Source organism: Poecile atricapillus, chromosome Z, assembly GCF_030490865.1.
Source record: "Poecile atricapillus isolate bPoeAtr1 chromosome Z, bPoeAtr1.hap1, whole genome shotgun sequence".
Taxonomy (NCBI): domain Eukaryota; kingdom Metazoa; phylum Chordata; class Aves; order Passeriformes; family Paridae; genus Poecile; species Poecile atricapillus.
Window position 1 is genome coordinate 32511946 of NC_081289.1, and position 19370 is coordinate 32531315.

A 19370-nucleotide genomic window follows, 5' to 3' on the forward strand; every position below is an offset into this window, starting at 1 on the left:
GACTCGCTCCTCTGTAGTATTAAATTACCTGCCATGTTTTCCTGCAGGTTATTGAAGCTTTACTTTCTGTGCACCATGGTTGAATTGCTACATTAAATTATGGAGAATTTCCGCATGATTAACAAGCAGTGGTGGTTTAAGCATATTTTTTCTTTCAGTGTATTACTATTGCACATATACATCTGTGAGTTTATTTCCTGCAATACATTTAAATCACCATTTGGTAACGGAGTGACCTGTAGGAGCACTGCATGTGTTTGGTAACTTGGGTTTTTTTTTTGGTATAGTTTTCATTAAAGAATCACTTGTTGCAAAGTAGTTGTGAATAAGTATTGTTACTCAAGTACTTTGATGACCTCTGCTTCTGGCAAGTACAAAATAAGACAGTAAGTGTCTCAGATGTATTTAGACCCTATGGAGATGGTAGCAAGAGTGAGGGAGCACTCTGTGCAAAAAGGTCAAATAAGGTGATGGCAATGGGGAAACAAGATTTTTAAGGTTTGCAATCAGGTAACTTGATTTATGATGTTTCTGTGGAGCCTACAGAACCTGAAGAAGACTGGGGTCGTAGGTACTGACTGGTGTACCAATTTGGAAGGTGTTTACTTGATCTAAAAATTTTGTAAAAAAACATATGTTAATTAGGATTAGTGAGGTCTAATTGATGCCACTTTTTTTTTCTTCTTTTATTCTGTAAGAGGGAAAAGGTGGGGAGCTGAACTTTAATCATGGCTGTGCAACCTCAATACAACCAACAATAACTTGTCTAAGAAAACCACAAAAGAACAGAGCACATTCAGACAGCCTTGGAGTGACAATGTTAGTCTTAAGAGGTGAATATCAAAATGCCACTGAAGGCAGAAGAACTTTATAGTAGAATTTAACAGCCTATTCAAAATCAGTTGTCTGCATGATTTTTTTTGCCTTGGGCAAGTTAATACTTAATACTACTACTTAATAAAAGTAGCTCATTTGAGCCAGGGCTGTGTGTTTTGACTGAAGTTTGGAACCAAGGCTGATGGGCAGGCTGAGCTTTAGATTGATCTTAATCTTCTTAGTAGGCAGCCGTAGAAGTTTTAAAACTTGTCTGTATGTAGGGGTCAGCTTGGGGGTCTTTCAGTGCAGGATTTTTAGCAGAGATATGAACTCTGTGCCGAGCAGTGTTGAGCCAGGAGCCCAGCATTGTCCAGAACAGGCCTAGCCAGGCCATATCGTGACATCCTAGCAATGCTAGATTTAGAAGGGAAAACTTAAACGTCCTTAAACACAACTTAAACATGGTGCTGTGGCACCGTGCTGTTGGCGGGGCCAAGGTTCCAGGCGTAGGGATGGATCATGAAGGGCTGGTGAGGCGGCGTGGTTCCTGGGAGGGCACGGCGGGAGTTGGGCCGTGCTCTGAGCACCATCTGCTGGCACTGTCGGGAAAATCCCTGCTGGGATCCACGGCTCAGCTCTGGCTGAGCGGAGGTGGGCACTGAGGTGAGGATCGGGGCACTTTTGCGGTGGGAGAGCCGGCGCTGCCCGAGGCAGAGCCGCTGCCATCGGCACCGGCAGAGAGCCCGAGCCGGAGGGCTGCGCCCAGCTGCGAACCGTGAAGCTCCGAGTCCCGCAGAGGAAACTGGAGAAGTCTCGTCATAAAAAAAAAAAAAAAAAAAAAAAAAAGAATAAAGAATAAAATCAGAAGTGGGAATGGAGTTATAATTTTATGGATACTCTGCTGCAAATTTAGTTTGATTTAAAAATGTCTCTTAACGGTAACTTTCACACAAGCTTTTGTCTTTGTGACTGCAAAAAGAAATAGGGTAGAATTTCAGTGTTTGTTAAAGCTGTAGTTTTTGATAAAAAAAGGATATATATAATTAAAAAAAACCTAAATAATTTTTGTACATACACACATATTTATACAAATATCTGTGTGTGTGTGTGTATATTCACATAATTTCTTTTAGTGGGAAAAAGATATTATTTATATAGAAGAGTTAATAAAAATATACAAACTGTTATTTTTGCCTTGATTTTGACTTAGTGTGAGAATACTTTCTGTGAATGTGATCTCCTGAGCTCTGCCAAGTATTCTTGAGTTTTGGCATTTGTGCTTTTTGTAGTCAGTCCTGGTTTCTTCTGTGTTTTTGAAAGAACGTTTCTTTGTCTCCAATGTTGGCATTGCTGTCAGCATATATTCAGTGGATGTTCTGGAACAGAACTCACACTTGCCAGACCTCAGTTCTGAGAACCCCAAGTTAGATACAGTCAGTCAAACTCTTTTTCGTAGGGAGTGAAGAGAAATCAGGTTAGCATCTGTGAATAATTTAATGTTGATCCTTGTGGACTGGGATGAGGGAGCACAGAGTCAAATGTTTGTTTTTGCACTTCATGTGCAAAATGAATGAATCTAGGTCCTACCACTCTGCTAGGACCAGTTGTGATGCTGGTGCTATGATTTGCACTGGCACAGCCCAAGCTTTAATGAATCAAACTGTAATTTTTTAATATTTTTATTTATTTAAACTCTGTACCAGTCAACCTAGCATTTCTCTTTTATTTACACAAATAAGTACTGAATGACCTCTTTTGTTCTTGTCTCAGCCTCAGTATAGATGCAGTGAGATAACCTGTACAGTGCAGACACTATGAGGGGTGTGTTGAGAGCGAAGTACCCACTGTGTGTGGATGTCACTATCCACTTCATCAAATTTCATCATCTGGTGCTAGCAAGTTTGATGGAACCACATTTCTTCTGCTGGAAACAAATTTGAATAAAAGCTGTGGCTTTACTATATTCTTTCTAAAACTTCAGAGACTGTTGGGTTTTCCTGTGAAGATATTATATGATGATGCTGGACTTCCTATCCTTCCTCAACATTAGGAAAATATGGTATTCCACTGCACACAATGGAACAGAGGGAGATAATTTTGCTTTCTGAAATACTCACCCTACTGAAACCTCAAAACTGCAAAAGTGCCTCCCATTTTTTTTTTTTTAACAAAAAATTCTGAGTCAACACCTTTAAAAGTATTAAGTAGTAAACTCTAATATCTCAGAAAGCAAGTAATTTGTCTGAAAATTAATTTTAAAAGCTGGTGTGAATTTTTTAGAGTCATGGGGATTGTTGAAAATGCTGTTGAATCAGCAGTGTTCCATCACTGCTGTTTCAAATTAAGTCTGACTCTACAAGCAACAAAGGAGGGTCATGAGGCATCAGAAATGAATTAGCTTTTAAATCAACATGGGAGAGACTTAAGCATATGCATAATTGAATGAAATGAAAATTCTACTTATAGTTCCTTTTAAGACCACTAACCTTCAACAAGAGGTTTGAGTAATATTTAAGCAAGAACTTGAAGAAAAATGGAGCTTATCTTGAAAGAATTTAAATCTTTACTGCTTCAATGAAGGCAATACACTTATTACTAATAATGAATCTCAGCTCACCTTCTGTATCATAGCATCAAAAATTTCCATAAAATACCAGTATTTTGGGAAAGTGGAAGATGAGTTTTTTTTTCTTGTTTTCAAGTGGAACTAGTCTTTAACTAAGCTAGAATGTTTAAAATACCTTCAGAATATCAACTCAAAAAGTCCTCCAAAGTTTGACTTTGCTGTAAGCCAACAGAATGAGCTTTTGCTTTGGGTGCAAGTCTTGGTTTGTTTCTTGGGATTTTGTGACCTGTTTCAGAGAGATAAATCAAGGTTCTTTTTCTAGCTAATGGTGAGAGTTAGAAGCAAATAAAGTATCATCTCTGGATTTTAAATGAAAGTTTAAACTTAATGTTTACAATGCTTATGCAGCAGAAACTGTGAAACGTTTTATCCTGATATTAGCATTTTTATCTTAAACATTTCACTTCAGAATTTAAAAAAAATTTACAGTTGTCCTAGCACTAACATTATTAAGTCATTGGTGAAAAGTAGCATTGAATGATTTTTGAAATCTTCAAACTATAGCTTCACTGCTTCCTAAGTAACAGCTGTCTAGAGTTATAGAACACTTGATTTGCCTAGATAATAAAATTAATTTGTGTGAGCAAATTCAAGTGTATTCTCTTTTTGTCAGTTACCTTTTGTTTTCTGCCTTTCTGCATGTTTTCACCTTTTGTCTGTGTAATGATGCAAGCTGGAATATGTACAGTAGGATTTTGTTCCTGGAAATGATGCTGGCTTAGTTTCTTTTTACTTGGGATAACCTTGTAAACCAGAAGTTTTCGTAATGTTCTGTCAACACAGGAAGCTAAATGTTGCACTCTAGTTAGCAATTTTTCTACTTGGAAATGTTTAAGTGGCTGTTTAGTATCTGAAACTTTTATACTGACAGATAACTTGCAGAACTATCTTTTTAATTAGTCCACAGAAGAAAAACTTGCTCTAGCCCAAGAAGAATTAGTTTCCAGCAGGAATCGAATTGCTAGCAATAATCAACAGATTCAGGAACTGAAGAAAGCTAAGTCTACACTGGAGCAGGATGCATCAAAGAAAGAGCAGCAGCTGGGTGAGAAGACCAAAATGCTACAAGATCTTCAGAATGACAGGGTAAATGCTTCTGCTTTTTGAAATCTCAGCACAGGAGATTTCACATCCACCCCATGCAGGCACCCTTTATTATTTTCTATTACATCCCTAATATGAGAGCATAACAATGTTATAGCGCATAACAATGACAATTTTACTGAACCTCTGATGAAAAGACTTCAAAAAGAGACAATTGTAGTGACTTTGGTTCAGAATATGCTGTTAATTTGTTCTAGGCAAGTTTGTGGCTAGATAGGTGGGAAAACATTATTAGTTTTAAATCTGTAACTGCAATCATGCTGCTAATTGCTTTACAAACTGTGGATGGATATATGGCAGTTGTTTCCCCATAATTACAAAGCCACTGAGTAGTTTTTGGGCCCTAGATGTTTTTTAATTGGTTGGGTTTTGTATTTTGTGAACTTTGTAACTTTTCTAGCACTTCTGTTTCTCTTCAAGATTTTGAAAGACAAAGATTTGGCTAATGAAAAATGTAAAACGGCAGAGCTCCAGGAAATAAGGAGTAGACTTGAAAAAGAAGGTGCCAAGCTGGGTGAAGAGCTTAGAGTCTGCAAGCAAGAATTTGAGAAGGTACATTGAGACAAACTAAGTTTTCCTCATGTGTTTGGTTATCTGATGAGAAGTATGTGTCCACTCACTCAGTAGATGTTATCTGGAATGGCTTTGCAAAGATGGTTACTGTAAATATTGGTATTACAGGTAAGGGAACCAAAACCCAGATTTTTATTGAGCTTCCTCAGCAATGATATCTTGGTTGGTGATGATCCTTAAGCACCAGGCCTAGTGAACCAGGTGGGCTGCATAGCTTGTCTTAGCTTCAGGATGGGTTGTATGTCCTGGTTTTTCTTCAGTTCTACTGTATATTCACTCTGCATATCCCTGCTTGACTATTCTGAAATGAAAAGCTGTCCAAAAGAGTCACAATGGTGAAGTTTTCCAGATATTCTAGGCACATCTGGGACTTCTCAAGGATGCATGGTGGAGTTGAAACTCCCTTCGTGTTGTTTCTTAAAATGTCTTAAAAAGTCACAGCTGGGGAAGCCTCCTAAAAGGCAAATGTCAGGAGCCTCATAAAAGACAAACTCTCCTTCAAGATCATAATAATCAGTTGAGCTCTCTAAAGGATTAAAGTTGGGAGGCTTTAATGAAATAATTTTTAGTCTGCAGTAAAACTGCTTCTTGCCACACTCTACATATTCTGGTTTTTAATCTCTATAGCATTCCTAAAAGGCTGCAGTTTGTTTTCCATAATGTACTATTAGCAGTTATATTTGCATCTTAAACACACTTAGTTAAAATTGTTGCAAAAGTATAAATACAGGTACAATTCCCTATACACTAATAAAAAGAGAATAATATGATAACTTGTGACCTTCAGATGTTCTTTTGTTCTCCATTGTTTAGAAAATGGTCTATAATTTTTAGGTGTAAGTCTGCACTTTGTTTCTCTCGAGCACTCTGTGCTTGGGGAAAGGTATTTTAATTCTTGTTATCCCTGAAATCTCTAGCCTAAAGAAAAAAATTTATAAAAATGTAAAAGGTGTGCAAACCAATATCAGCTTAATAGTAATTTCTTCATCTCCCTACAAGCAATCAGACTGAAAGTCTCCTAAAGACTTAAATTCTGTTTCCCATTTCCTAGCAAGGAATGGATGTGTCTGTAGGGCATCCTCTTGTTCTGAAGATATGTTCTTTTCACTGTCTTTGCTTTGCTTTTAACCTGTATTGTGAATTTTGATTTATGGAAAATGGTCCATCCCTATTAATCTTTTAGTAGCTATATGCTTGGCTGTGTAATTTTAAGGAAAATGATTTCTATAAATTAAACTTACTATTCTGCTTGAGTTCAGTCACAGAAGAGCAAGTAAAGCCATTATTTATATCATCACACTTGCTTAAAACAGAGTAATTTTTTATACATTGAAGACTGATAGAAACTAACTTTCTTCCATCAGCATCGAGTTTTACATTTTCATTTATGTAGTTTTTAACCTCATTATTGCAGCCAGAGAACAATATGAAGTAAATTTTTGAACAGCACCTAGGAAATGACAATGGATGTGTCTTTTCAAGGAATGGTAGAAAACAATTCAATAGATCTTCCTCTGTACTTTAGCAGAAACATACATTAAAAGTATTTTTAAAATTTTAAAATTGAATGTTTATCATAATATAATCAGTGATCATGAAGATCACTGATACTTTGCTCTATAAAATCATCCTTTCTTCCAGTGATAAAACTAAAAATTATTGCTGTCCTCTCCTAGGAAAGGATTACAGTATTTTTGAATTTAAATCCATTTACACTTTCAGTACTGCTACTTTAACTTTGTATCCTAACAGGAGGTGACAAATCTCAAGGATGCAAACCAGCTATTGATTCAACAGAAATTAGAACTGCAAAGCAAAATAGATAATGCGAATTCAACTCTGGAACAGGAGAAACAAAAACATCAAGCTATCAAAGATCAGCTGAAAAAAAGAGAAGAGGAGCTGAAGAAAGAATGTGGTGAAATTGAAGCCAAACTGGTTAGTATGTTAAAGAGAATGAGACTGCTGTTTTGTGAACATGCCTTTGGATTCTTCCAGGGACAGAAAAGAAGCAATGGGTTGACTTTAGTTTCACTTTACATGAGTTTTAAATTACAAGATCAAAAATCTTTGAAGCCTTTAATGGTATAGGAAAATTGAGTGAGGCGACAGCCTTGTCTAGTAGAGCATGTTGATTAAAAGTGATTCTATTACAGTAAGATTCTTTGCCTCAGTTAAATGTAGGGAAGAGGGAAAGAATGTTTGGAAGCTTGTTTTTCATTTTTCCATTGTTTTTATAGCACACAGAGAAAAAAGACAAAGAAGAGGAAAAACGGAAACATGAGGAAAAGGAGACTAAGCTCACCATGCAGGTCACAGCCCTGAATGAAAACCTGGCTACCATGAAGAAAGAGTGGCAAAGCAGTCAAAGACGAGTGAGCGAGCTGGAGAAACAGACAGATGATTTACGTGGGGACAATGCTGTCTTGGAAGCAACAGTTCAGAATAATCAGGATGAGAGAAGAGCATTGCTGGAGAGGTAAGCTGTGGTCATGATGTTGTGGAAGTGTAGTTTGAGAAATTAAATGAACCAAGAATGAAAACTTGTTTAAGTTGATTTGGGATTCTATATTCATGCTTTATTTAAATCTGTATTTGTTCTTAGTGGCTATGGGTGCAGTTTCCAGAGTGCAACCTTCTGTCATCCCTGCCAAAGCACAGCAAGAGGTTTTGTGAACCAGCTGTGCTTTTTCTGATTGTTCTGTAGAAAATAAGGCAGGCTTATCAGGATCTTTACTTATCACCAAAGCCACAGCTCTGTGCTTGCTCTCAAAGATTTATGTCTACCACTAAGAGCCTTCTAAATCCACTGGGCTCCTCTGAGATTTCAGGTATATAGGCCGTGGCTTCTCATCTGTTGTGTCAACCTTGTGAGGCCTGGCAGAGAGAACGTTTCTTACCTGAACTAACTGTGCTTCTCCATCACTCTGAGGCTCCCATGCCTTGATTCAGTTCAGATACATGCCAGAAGCTTGGAAGAGACCCCTTAAGTAACACAGGGTTTACATAGGAGCTCCTAGGTGGGCCCACTTCTTTGTGTTAGGAGGCTGAATATGTAATTGGATTAGATAGACTAAAGTTCACAAAGGAGGCATTTTCTCCCTCCTGAAAACCTGCAGTCTCATTTTCTCCAGTCCTGCTGTTGTCTCTACAATATATTTAAGTCTTAGGTAAGCAGAGTGCTTTTCCTTCAGGCAGCAGGAGGCCTTGCAAGGCAGCGGGAGCTACCTGAATGCAGTGATTTCCAGGGTAGAAGAAACACCTGTGAAACAGGAAGCTTTCTTTATCCTTATTTCCTGATGTGTTTGGTGAAAGCAGAGGGGAAAACTTTTGTTGGTACTGTCAAGCTTGTTGATTGACTTTTGAGCAGTAAACCTTGAAAAAGCATGGGATCAGTTCAAGTGAGATCCTCTTTCTTTGGCAATCCCTTGCTGTACTGAGTTGAACTCATCCAGTAGCTGTTTACAGCTTGGCAGAAAAATACCCTTTGCAATTTGGTTTTGAGCAGTTAACTGAGTTTCAGCTGATGGGAGGTGGCCTTGATAGAATAAAAAGGCTTCTTTTCTGCTCTGTTGCCTGACCTGATCTGTGGTAGCTGGCTTGTGAGAGCGTCCTGTTGCACAGGGGTATTTATCAGGGCTTGCTGTTGAGGGACAGCATTCAGCACTGTCCCTGGTTTGTGGTGTAACTCCAGGTATTGATAAACTGCAGATACTTGGGAGCAATGACAGTATAATCTTTAACTGATTGTTAAACAGATACAACAGAATGTGTTCCTAATTAAGAACTTTTCAGAGCAAGGATTTTTTTGGCTGGATTTTAAGCAGGTAACTTCTCAGAGTGACAATCAGTCCAAGGGCATACAGTCTACATTGTCATAAATGCTTTGAGCTGACTAGTTATTATTTTACCTCAGGTGTATAAAAAGTGAGGGAGAAATTGAAAAGCTTCAAGCCAAACTTGTAGAAATGAAGAAAAAGCTGGACAATACAACTGCTGCAATGCAGGAACTTGGCCGAGAAAACCAGTCATTGCAGGTATAATTTGATTTGAAGCTGTTAAACCTCTTGATTCTCTGTCTGGGACCTTAGGAGAAATTCAAATTTGTGTCAGATTGGTGGTGGGTTGCCTTTCTAGATGAATTAAGGTGTTATGTTTGTGGTGTGTGAGGGTTATACTTCTGTGTGTTATTAAATCTGCTTATAGTTTTGAATCTTGGAAGGTTTCCTCTCTGAACAAACATAAGCCCTGAGTATCATGACAGAATTGGTGCTTTTATTTTGCAATGGGTAGTGCATGCTGTGGAAATAGAGGATATTAGATGGAATTAGACATGCATTTTTTAAAAGCCTGATGCTATTTTTTACATTTTCTGTATAGATCAAACACACACAAGCTCTCAACAGGAAGTGGGCAGAAGACAACGAGGTGCAGAATTGTATGGCCTGTGGAAAAGGCTTTTCGGTGACAGTAAGAAGGGTAGGTGTGTTCTACTCTGTGTCTGTGGCAATTATTTTTATTGTTTTCAAATTCTTCGATTGAGAAAATGGCCTGAATAGTGCTGTGATTCTCAGGACATCTCAGAATATTGTTATTGTTTGAAATGCCTTAACATATTAAAAATAAGGGCTGTGGAACTTACTTTATTCATGATTCTTTTTCCATTTGAACATCATCAGTTTTTATAAACAGTGTTAAAATGCTTCCATCCCTATTTTGCAAGCAGGCAAAACTACACTGCTGTAAGCTTATTTACAGAAAATGTATTTATAACCAATCTGAACTAGATTTATGGGTATAAAAGGAATGTAAATTGGTTGAAATTAAGTATGTGTGAAAAGATGAGGCATCACCATGATCTGGTGCTTTGTGACTTCACATTTATAAACATGGAACAGAAGAAACAATTGGATGTGTTTCAGGTCTGTAGTCAGACCTTGCTTGAAAAACTGGTGGTCAGCTAAGATGTTAGCTACAATTGGCAGGGTCTGCCCTTCATCCAGAGATGAGCACCCCTCCAACAAGTGATTTGGCAATGAAGTAGATGAGGGATATTTGTGAGGTTCATTTTTGCAGAGCTTCTTGATATAGTCTTAGGTGATTCTCCCTGGCCTGCACTATATTGGTGATGTTCTTTGGGTAATCTCTGAACAAAGGCTGCTGGATCCTTTGATTCAAGGATACTTCTCAATGTGAAAGCAGGTAATTACATATAAGAAAACCATTTTTATCTGACCAGAACGAGTTCAAGAGAAAATTTCAAGAGAAGGATGAACTTAACCCTCTGTTTTCTGAAACTGGTATATTCTCTTGACTCAGTGAAGCACTTCTGAATGGTTTACTCATATACCCTTTAGAAAGGATGCCAGTTAAAAATTAAGACTAATTTTTGAAACATGAGAGTTGATTTGGCTGAGAGTTGACTTGACATGATAGTGAGATCTCTATTGGTGATCACTCTCTGCCACTGATATTCAGCATGTATGTTTCTTCTTTTTTTGCAGCATCACTGTAGACAGTGTGGAAATATCTTTTGTGCCGAGTGCTCAGCAAAGAATGCCTTAACTCCTTCTTCCAAGAAGCCTGTCCGAGTGTGTGATACTTGCTTTAATGACTTGCAAGGATAACTGGCTATCGTGAGTGACAAAGAAATGTTACACTAAAATTTACTATTTCTGTTGATGCACTTCATTCAGCACTCAGACTACTATTCATTTTGGACAATGATTGTAACACTTGGCAAAATCTAGTATATTTTAAAATGTTTATTGAAACCAAGCAAAACTATTGTATTTTTTTGTGAGACATGGGCTCAGATCATCCATAGCTTACTAACATTAATCATGGAAAGAGCTTTTATGTCTAGATTAGAGATATCCAGTTATTTGTAAATAAAGTTTAAACAGAGGAGTAACAATGTATTTTTTTATCTTTTATTTTTTTGTTCAAGAGAAACAGCATTTATGTGATATTGAAGTTTATTCTTGTTTCCTTCAAAGAAAAAGGAAGATGCAAAAACTTGTGAGGATTTTATGTATCAAATGTTGCTGTAAAAACATAACTAATTGTTGCATTTGATTGCATATCTGATGGTCTTTATAAGCCATTTTGGTTTCTTTTTCTATCTCTCTTGTTCTTGCATTTTTCTCTCTAAAGTTTGAACTCCACAGTGAGGGTAATGGCTGGACTCAACTTCAACTCAGTTTTATTTGCCCACTTGTAGTGTCAGCAGCCAAGTCCTTATCCAATACAGCACTGGGGTGCTGGAACATCTTTACACATATGGTATTGCACAGTTGGTGTGCGAGTGCATCTGTCTCTTTGAGAGAGTATGTGTGATCAAATGAGGAGACAAAGTTTATCTGGCATTGTAGCAATATTATATGATGCATTACAATATTTCATCCCACAGTGATCTATTTCACTTTTACTAATTTGGTTGACACATTTTAATATTCAAGGCACCCTTACATGTGGGTTTTAAAAGGCAAATAATGCTGGTAGAAGCCTGTAGCACATCTCTGCCCCTGCCCATATCCTGGGAAGCACTGGGAGTTCACTGCTGTTCTAAGGGACATTCAGACCTTCAAGCCAGGTATCCAACTAAGAAAAAGTATTTTTTGAGACAGCTGTAGTTTTTCTGGCCTTTTTTTCTCTCCCTGCCTTCAGCTTTTGGTGGAAGAAGCTGAACTCCTGCTACACCTAACAAACCTCACTTCTCCATTACTCCATCTGACCCTCCATTGCTCTGAAGTGTTCTGTTAGTTATGTGATTTAGTCTGCTTAGAATGGAAGACTGTCTTTATTATAAGCCAAACAGCTCTAACTAAGAGGCCAATATATATTACTATAAATATTTATTCATATTTTCTGTACTGGGACAGAAAGTTTCTTGTACAGTTCATGTAGGCTCCAGACTTTTTTTTTTGTTGTGATTTTGTTTGCATCTCTCCATTTTTGCTGGCCTCTCTCTAACTTTTCTTCCCTTTCTATCTCGTATTTCAAAGATTATTTCTTCTAAGCAGGAATTATGCCTTCCAATATTTAGGAATTTTTTGTCTTAAACACCCTAATAAATTCTCCACCCCTCAAATGCTTCAGTATCTTACCGAATTTTTCCAGCTGTTCAGAGAAAAAGGTTGTGTCCTGAATTCCTCTACTTCTTTCCTGAGACAAGGAATCAAATTCTGTCACAATATGGTAGCTTAGTCATCATTAGGGAGATTTGTTTGCTTTTATCTAGTTACAGCTCTATATGTGAATGAAGAATTGTCTCCTTTATAAAAATGTCTTGTCTTGATTAACTGTCAAGTGAAAAAACTTCATCCCTCTACTCCAGAAGTAGTGATCTATGTTTCATATTCTCTTTTAACTAACCCAGGAAGTTCTACATTTGCATTGTCATGGAGTTTTCTTAAAATTCAGTTCTTATTTCCCAAAAGCCAACTAAATGATTTAACTTGTTCTTGTCACTGTAAAAGGCTTTGGGCTACAAATGTGGTTCATACAAAGCACTGACCTGCTTTTCTGGTTTGAACTTGAGAGTTACTTTCTCAAAAAAAAAACCAAAAACAACTGCTGCAACAATTCCATATGAACAGAGCCTCTGGACTCCCTGTTTCTCCTCATCAGTGTAACTGTTTGGAATGAGAATATTTTGAATAGAAAATATGAACAGAATCAATCTCTGCCTCTGGGATTTTTTTTTTCCTTTTTGTTTGTTTACTGAGAGAAACCAAAAAATTTGCTTCAGAGTCTTTCTATGTCTGACTTGAGAAATGTGGGAAAAGTAGAAATGTGACAGTCGTGCTCCAGCCTAGATGCATTCCATCCTTTTCTGTAATGTACAAGAGCCTTGTGCTGTTCTTAGAGTGAATGAAAACCACATAGAACAGGAGGGATTTTGTGTGGGGAGAAACTTCCCACAGCTGCCTAAGATTAAAACACATGAGGCAGAGGAAGATGGAGATCTTTCAGGGGAGCTAGGAAAGTGGTTAGAAGATTCAGTTGTGTTTAGGCCTTTTGGTTGGGAATATGTGAAAGCTCAGGAGAGACTTCTGCGTGGTAGGAGCTCTGGAAGGGTTGTTGTTAATTCAGCCTCTTGGGATGCTGCTGTGTAAAGACAAGCAGAGTCACCTTTTTTTTAGCAGGCTGCTAAAGCAGTGCAGTTGGTTGGCTGCAGACCACACCTTGGTGTGGAGCTCTTCAGCTTCAGGGGCAAAACCAGCTTGATTGTTGAAAGTTGCTTTTTGCTGGCCAGCAAAAATATAAGCAGCTTTTTGAGGGGATAGAAATGCTTTTTGAACACATTTGTAGAAAGAATCAGATTGTTAAAATCTGGAGGAACGGTGGGGTGGAAACTCATGCTTGAACTTTGATTCTGCAGCAACAGGTCATGATTTCTGCAGCTTTTCACTGGAGTGAATTTATGACTCCATTGCTGAGTCTTGGGCTCCTTCTTTTGTAATTCTTAGTGCTGGTCTGTATTTGTTGATGAATTTATGGTATACTGACTCTATAATACTTGGCTTCACTGCCAGGTTGGAAGCTGTGTTCAAGCTCAAGAAAATATACCATAATAAGGGAAACTGGAAGGTGAAAAGATGTGTATTTACAAATATGCTTGCAGAGTCTAAATGTTTTGATGGGCAAGTTTCAGTGGGAATGTGGGATTTTTGTTCCACTGCCTTAAAATCTAAGTAACAGGAAAACCAAGTAAAAAGCCTGGTGACTTTTACCACAGTAAAGGATTCCAGGCAAAACAGTTTAATTCCCTGATTTTTCAGACTGCAGACACAGGAGCAGAGGGGAAAAATTAATCAAATGGCAGAAGAGACTGAGTCTTGGAACTGGAGGATGAACAGCAGTGTGTTTTTACAGCCTCGAGAAATAGGCAGATTGCTCTGATTCACTGAGGAGTGGCCATTATAGAGGAAGAGGTGAAAATAGTGGCAAAACCAGCACTCAGACCAGTAGGTCTGTGGGATCCTCAAGCAGCCTTTGATTACTAGTCATTGCTGTGGCATCAGGAGTGGGACAGTGAAGTGTGGGCTTTGTTCTTCAAACTGTCCCATCTGCAGGATACTCCATCCACGTTCAGAATTCTGCTATGAGAGCAGAATGTGAGAGACCAGCTGCTTCATGGGCAGAGACAAGCTACAGAAGCTTTTGTGAATGTGTAAAGGATGGTCTTACAAAGGGTGGGGAGAGGTTCTTTTAACTTCCTGGAGACAGCACCTCTCTTTGAAAGACCCACAGTCCCTTGCAGTTTTGCTTCACAAGTGCCAAATCCTACTGTTCCATTCTGGCCTCATGTCAGCAGTACATCACGCTGGAGACAGGTAGCATCGCAGAGGTCAGTGGCAGGCTTTTGATCTTAGATAGCTCTGCTTCACTGTTATTTATTTCTTCTCCCCATGTACTCCCTAATGTAATCTTCCCCCTTCTGCAAAGGTTGAATGAAGAGGATAAAAGTAATGAGTCACAGTAGGAAAAGTTGCTGTCTGGAGATGAAGAGACAGAAGGAATTTTCTGCTGCAGCTTCCAACAGAGGCAAGAGGTTTAGAGGGATCTTATTTTTCAACTGGCTTCACTCTCTGGCACAAGAGTCCAAGGCTGTAAGGTGAAATGTGGGTTTTTGCCTCTGTTTTTGGAAGGTGTCAAGTAACAAAGTTGCCATGGAGTGTAGAGCACAAGGTACACAAGAACAATGAGTAACTACTTTTGTTGGCTTTGGGACATGAGGATTGTTTGTGAATACTCACTGGAAAAGCTTTCTTATTAGTGAAGCAAGAAGGGATTTGGGAGCAGAAGCATGAAGTAACCTCTCTGTGTTTGTATCACATGAACCATAACAATTGAGCTTCTCATGCTAGATGTAAGAGAAGTGACATTCATAAAAGGACCTAGAAAACTCAACTGCTTTTCTGGATTGTTAACTGTCAGTTGACCATGGAGTGGGAACAAAAGCTTGTGGCAAAACTTAAAAAAATGTATGGCCAGTACTCAGTGATGGACAGAAAAATGCTGGAGCTGAAGTTCAAATAGAATCTAAACTATGCCAAGAAGAATGATATCATGGTTTGAGCATGTTGAAACAGATAAATTACTCTTCCAATTACCACCCCTCCTGCTCTCATATTCTCAGAGAATTAGAAAACACTGTCATTTGCACTGTGCACTTTTTGCTGTCTAAGAGAATCTACAGTAAGTGGAATGGCATCATGTGCATTGCATGTGTTAGCTGTAGCCATTGGACAGCAGGTTTTTAATCAGCTGGATTTTTCACTGTATACATTTGGCCCTAAGGAGAATTGCACTCACGGTTCCTTTTACCAAAAACACAATCATCATCTCAGAGCACGTGTAACAAAAACCGTGTTAGTCACACGCATGTCTTTGTAGACTTTATTTTTAAGATTATAAAATAAGAAAAAAAAAGAATTTTATGTATTTACAAGGATCTTGCCAGTTGTCCATTTCTTTGAAGTCTTAACCTCAGCATTCCTTTTAGAATAAGTTTAAAATTATTATCCAAACACAGCCTCTCCAAAAGCACTAATTGATGTATTTTTCAAAACCAGCTACAATTGCATATAAGTCCTGCCACAGAAATGTGGTTTTTGAGGTATTTTTATTGTTTGTTTTTAAAGGGACACTGAATAAAAAAGTTTGCATGTTTAGAGAGAACATTAGACACCACTTAAGTTCACAATAATGAAGAGTGTAGGTACTAGGTAATGTAATAAACTCTGCCTGTTGTCTGTAGCTCCCCACATACTATGCTCTCACTATGCACAGGATAGAGAAGTGTCTGTGCATTTAGAGATTGATGAAGCCCTGCTACCCCTTTGGATCAATGTTAACTGAAAGCAGGAACCTGGAGGACATATTTTCCAATTTCCCTCCCCCTGTGACTGAAACTTAACACTAAAACCAAATTTGTCTGTATTTCCTGCTTTTTTTTGGGGTAAAGAGTGCTGGGAAAGGATGTTCATTGTTATATGTCAACAGGTCAGTGCTGGCAGGTCCACGCTACTGCTGTTGGCTTCATGGCAAAGTCCTCCATTGTATGATGCTGGAGCTTGATTCCTGGCACAAAAGGGATGTTTGAAAGAACATCTCACTGGGTTAGCAAATACCAGAAATTTTTTATAGTAATATGTCCAAAATGCTGCTTGTATAGAAATAGTCACTTTCGTAAGAAAAAAAAAGTCACACCCCCTGACTCCCCATTTGATGCCATTACATAAGATTTAATTTAAGCTACCTCTCAGTGTGAAATTCAAACGTTAGGTAAGTTTAATAAGATTTTCTCACCGTTATTTTATGTAAAAGTTATAGTGAATGCCAAAATTGCAGAAGTTTATCACCAAAAAGGAAAAAAGTTAAGTTTGTTTTTTTTTAAATGTGTATTTGACAATATCTAACAGTTTCAAGTTATTGTAAATTCTCTTAAATTCTTTTAACTTCTGTAGTTTCAACCTTGCAAACTCTAGCTGCTGGACAGGAAATAAATTATAACCACAAGCTTTCATAACTATGGTCTGCTGGGTTAAATGAATTTTGTATGGAGCTTTGTCGTTTGGATACAGATAGCCTCAGTCACCAAATGTACCATTCACTTCGTTGTGTTTATTTTTCTTCTTCTTCTTGAGACATGAACTTGATGAATGGTGTGTTCTGTAATGGATGAGTGCCACAAATTACATGGTCTCATTTGCCTCTTTTCTGACTTTTAATGATCAGTTTATTATTGCAGATGTGAATATTGTTCATACAGCTTAATTTCTGTATAATTGTATAAAATATAAATGGAAAAAATATAAGTTTTTACTTGTTATTTAGAAGTAATGTATTATAAAATACTTATGTTGCAGTTTTACTTACAGAGTACTGTACTTCTAAACTGGATCCTGCCATCTTGGTAGGTGTAGATAGATCTTTTGCATGAGTCTTAGTTTTAATTTCTTTTTAATTGAAATTTTATTCTCTTAAGTTCTGTTTTCAGTGTTTGTGTTTACTACTTGTGATCATGTAGTTGTGCCTTACATTGTAAAAGAGTTTAGTCCAGTGTGCACTGTAATTCTTAAACTCTGTGATCTGGAAGATGGCTATGGATTTGAATGGGAAGGTGACACCATGCATCAGTGGGTTCTGTATAAACTATGATGAATTGTTTCTGAAATGTCATTTTTGTTTTCTAATCTGTTAAAGGAATGATTATTAATAATAATAATAAAAAAAAATTAGACCTTTCTAATAGACCAGGTTATATCATTCAAAACTACCTTGCCCCATTTCAGACAGCAAAGCTACTTTGAAATGATGGATATGTAGTTTTACAAATGAATTGGCAGTTTGAATTGGGAAGTCAGATTCTGCCTCAACTGCTTCCTGAGGTGTCTTTCTCTGGATACCACAGAAAAACCTATTGAGCTCTCCATGAAGAGAGGCCCATGTGTAAATACTTCCTTCCCCTGGGCTGTCCTCTTTGGAGACATGCTGGTCTCCAGGAATGATTGCTTGTCTGGTAAAGTGAGTAGACCTGGCTAAAGATTGTTTTGGTAAACAGTATACAAAGTGAAATACCCTCTCCCTTCTGCCAGCACACAAAGCACAGACTTTAGTCTGTCAGGTGTGACGACTCTGGGCTTGAAATATCTTTGTCCTGTCAGCACTGGTTTCAGGATGCTGTGAGGTTTTGGTGAGCCCTCGGTGTGGTGTGGTGTGCAGCTGAGCATGGGATCGGTGGGATGGAGCACAGCTATGTCAGCCAAGCTTTGGTGAGGCATTGGCAGCTTGTGTGATGCTCTGGTACAGATCTGTCTGCACTCTGTTCTGCCCTCCTGCTTCACACATTCACCACTTGGCATGGAGCCTGATGGCTGTTCCTTTCCTAGAAAGCCGTGACAAAAACTTGCCCATGATAGACATGGGGGAAGAGCAGGAATTTGTCTATCACAGTGGCCAGGCTGTATCTGAAGAGCACTGGAACAGGTAAGTGCATACATATGTATAGATACATACACAGGCTTAGTATTAATGTAAAAACCATCTCGTGATATTATAGGTTAGTGGGTAGAGACACATAAATATCAGGAGCTATGGCTACACAATTCTAATTTAATGGAATTTATTAATACAGCTTGAATGATGCAATAATCCTTCTAAACTTCTCTGGTGAATGAGTCGTCCTTATCAAAACAGGGTTTTTTTTTTCATGTCATGCTTTCTAGGAAATGACAGGCTCTATTAAATTGTGGCAAAGTGGCAAGAGCCTTCCCTAGGTGAAACAAAGTGATACATCTGTTGCATGCTTCATTCCCCTCATCCAATTTATTCTCACTTGATGTCGTCTATGCGCCATACTTTTGTCAAGTCAGAAATCTGTTAGCTTCAGAGACCTAAGGCATTTTGAAACAAATAGCCATATTATCACCACAAGTCTTCCACTGGCTCTGTCAGTGCAGTGCTGACATTATTAAATTTCAGAGGATGCAGTAGGGAAGCAGAAAGCAGTGCTTTTCTTGGTTTGATGTTGTGTGGTGTAATTGGAGATTGCTGTTTCTATCTGTGACATCCATGTTTTCTGTAACAAGAAAAAGTGTTTGTAAACCAAGACAATCTAAAAAATTTCCAGTAAGTTAGATGCATAAACAGTTTATTTTATTTAGTTTTATTTAGCCTCTCTTTAGGCTTGTGCTCATAATTGCTGAAGGAAACATGAATTATCCCACAGCTGAGACTCTCCCAGTTATTCAGGCTGGAATATGCTGCTGGAATCTCTGTCTGGGGCCAGGGATTTCCAGTGAGTATTTCCATTATTGGTTGGAAGGTAGGATTTTAATGCTCTGCTTGCAATGGTGTAGTTTGTCGCAGGCTATTTCACCCCTTTCTGTGTAATGTTTAGTAATTAGCTTAATGCTGTCCTTGCAGTTTGGGCTCCTCATTTTTATTTTTAAGACAGCTCCAGTCCTATCAGCATCACAAGTTCTGTCCCCTTCCAAGATCTGCCATGTGCTGCCAACTGAATTTCAGTTTCTATTACCATGCTGACAGCATTCAGGTCTATGTTTTCTGTCATCCAAGAATGAGGATGGGGGTGATGGAGAGAGAATTTCAAATATATAACTTCCTTCTCTCTGCTAGTCCAGATAATCTGGTCACAGAAGTTGAGTTGTCTCTGAATTGCTATGATTAGACACTGGACTAAACCTAAAAGGATTTTTCCTTTGGACTAAAACCTTTA

At 38.1% G+C, this 19370-nt stretch overlaps 2 protein-coding genes across 4 annotated transcripts in view; one reads left to right on the forward strand and one right to left on the reverse strand.

The window, feature by feature from the left end:
- LOC131593014 (early endosome antigen 1-like) overlaps positions 1 to 19370 on the forward strand; it is an 82067-nt gene that overhangs the window by 48551 nt on the left and 14146 nt on the right. Inside the window, exons 23-30 of one of the 3 annotated variants that reach the window (XM_058865149.1) lie at positions 4343 to 4528; positions 4967 to 5098; positions 6872 to 7057; positions 7360 to 7598; positions 9036 to 9156; positions 9500 to 9598; positions 10624 to 10755; positions 14573 to 17377. In XM_058865149.1, coding sequence (XP_058721132.1) covers positions 4343 to 4528; positions 4967 to 5098; positions 6872 to 7057; positions 7360 to 7598; positions 9036 to 9156; positions 9500 to 9598; positions 10624 to 10746 — 1086 coding nt within the window. In that variant the 3' untranslated portion in view covers positions 10747 to 10755; positions 14573 to 17377. Of the gene's footprint in view, positions 1 to 4342; positions 4529 to 4966; positions 5099 to 6871; positions 7058 to 7359; positions 7599 to 9035; positions 9157 to 9499; positions 9599 to 10623; positions 17378 to 19370 lie in introns of those variants that run through there. The other 2 variants (XM_058865150.1, XM_058865148.1) reach the window with 2 other exon arrangements.
- Positions 18603 to 19370, reverse strand: part of LOC131572565 (pleckstrin homology domain-containing family G member 7-like) — a 28743-nt gene continuing 27975 nt past the window's right edge. Inside the window, exon 16 of the mRNA XM_058825815.1 lies at positions 18603 to 18710. Coding sequence (XP_058681798.1) covers positions 18603 to 18710 — 108 coding nt within the window. The remainder of the gene's footprint in view (positions 18711 to 19370) is intronic.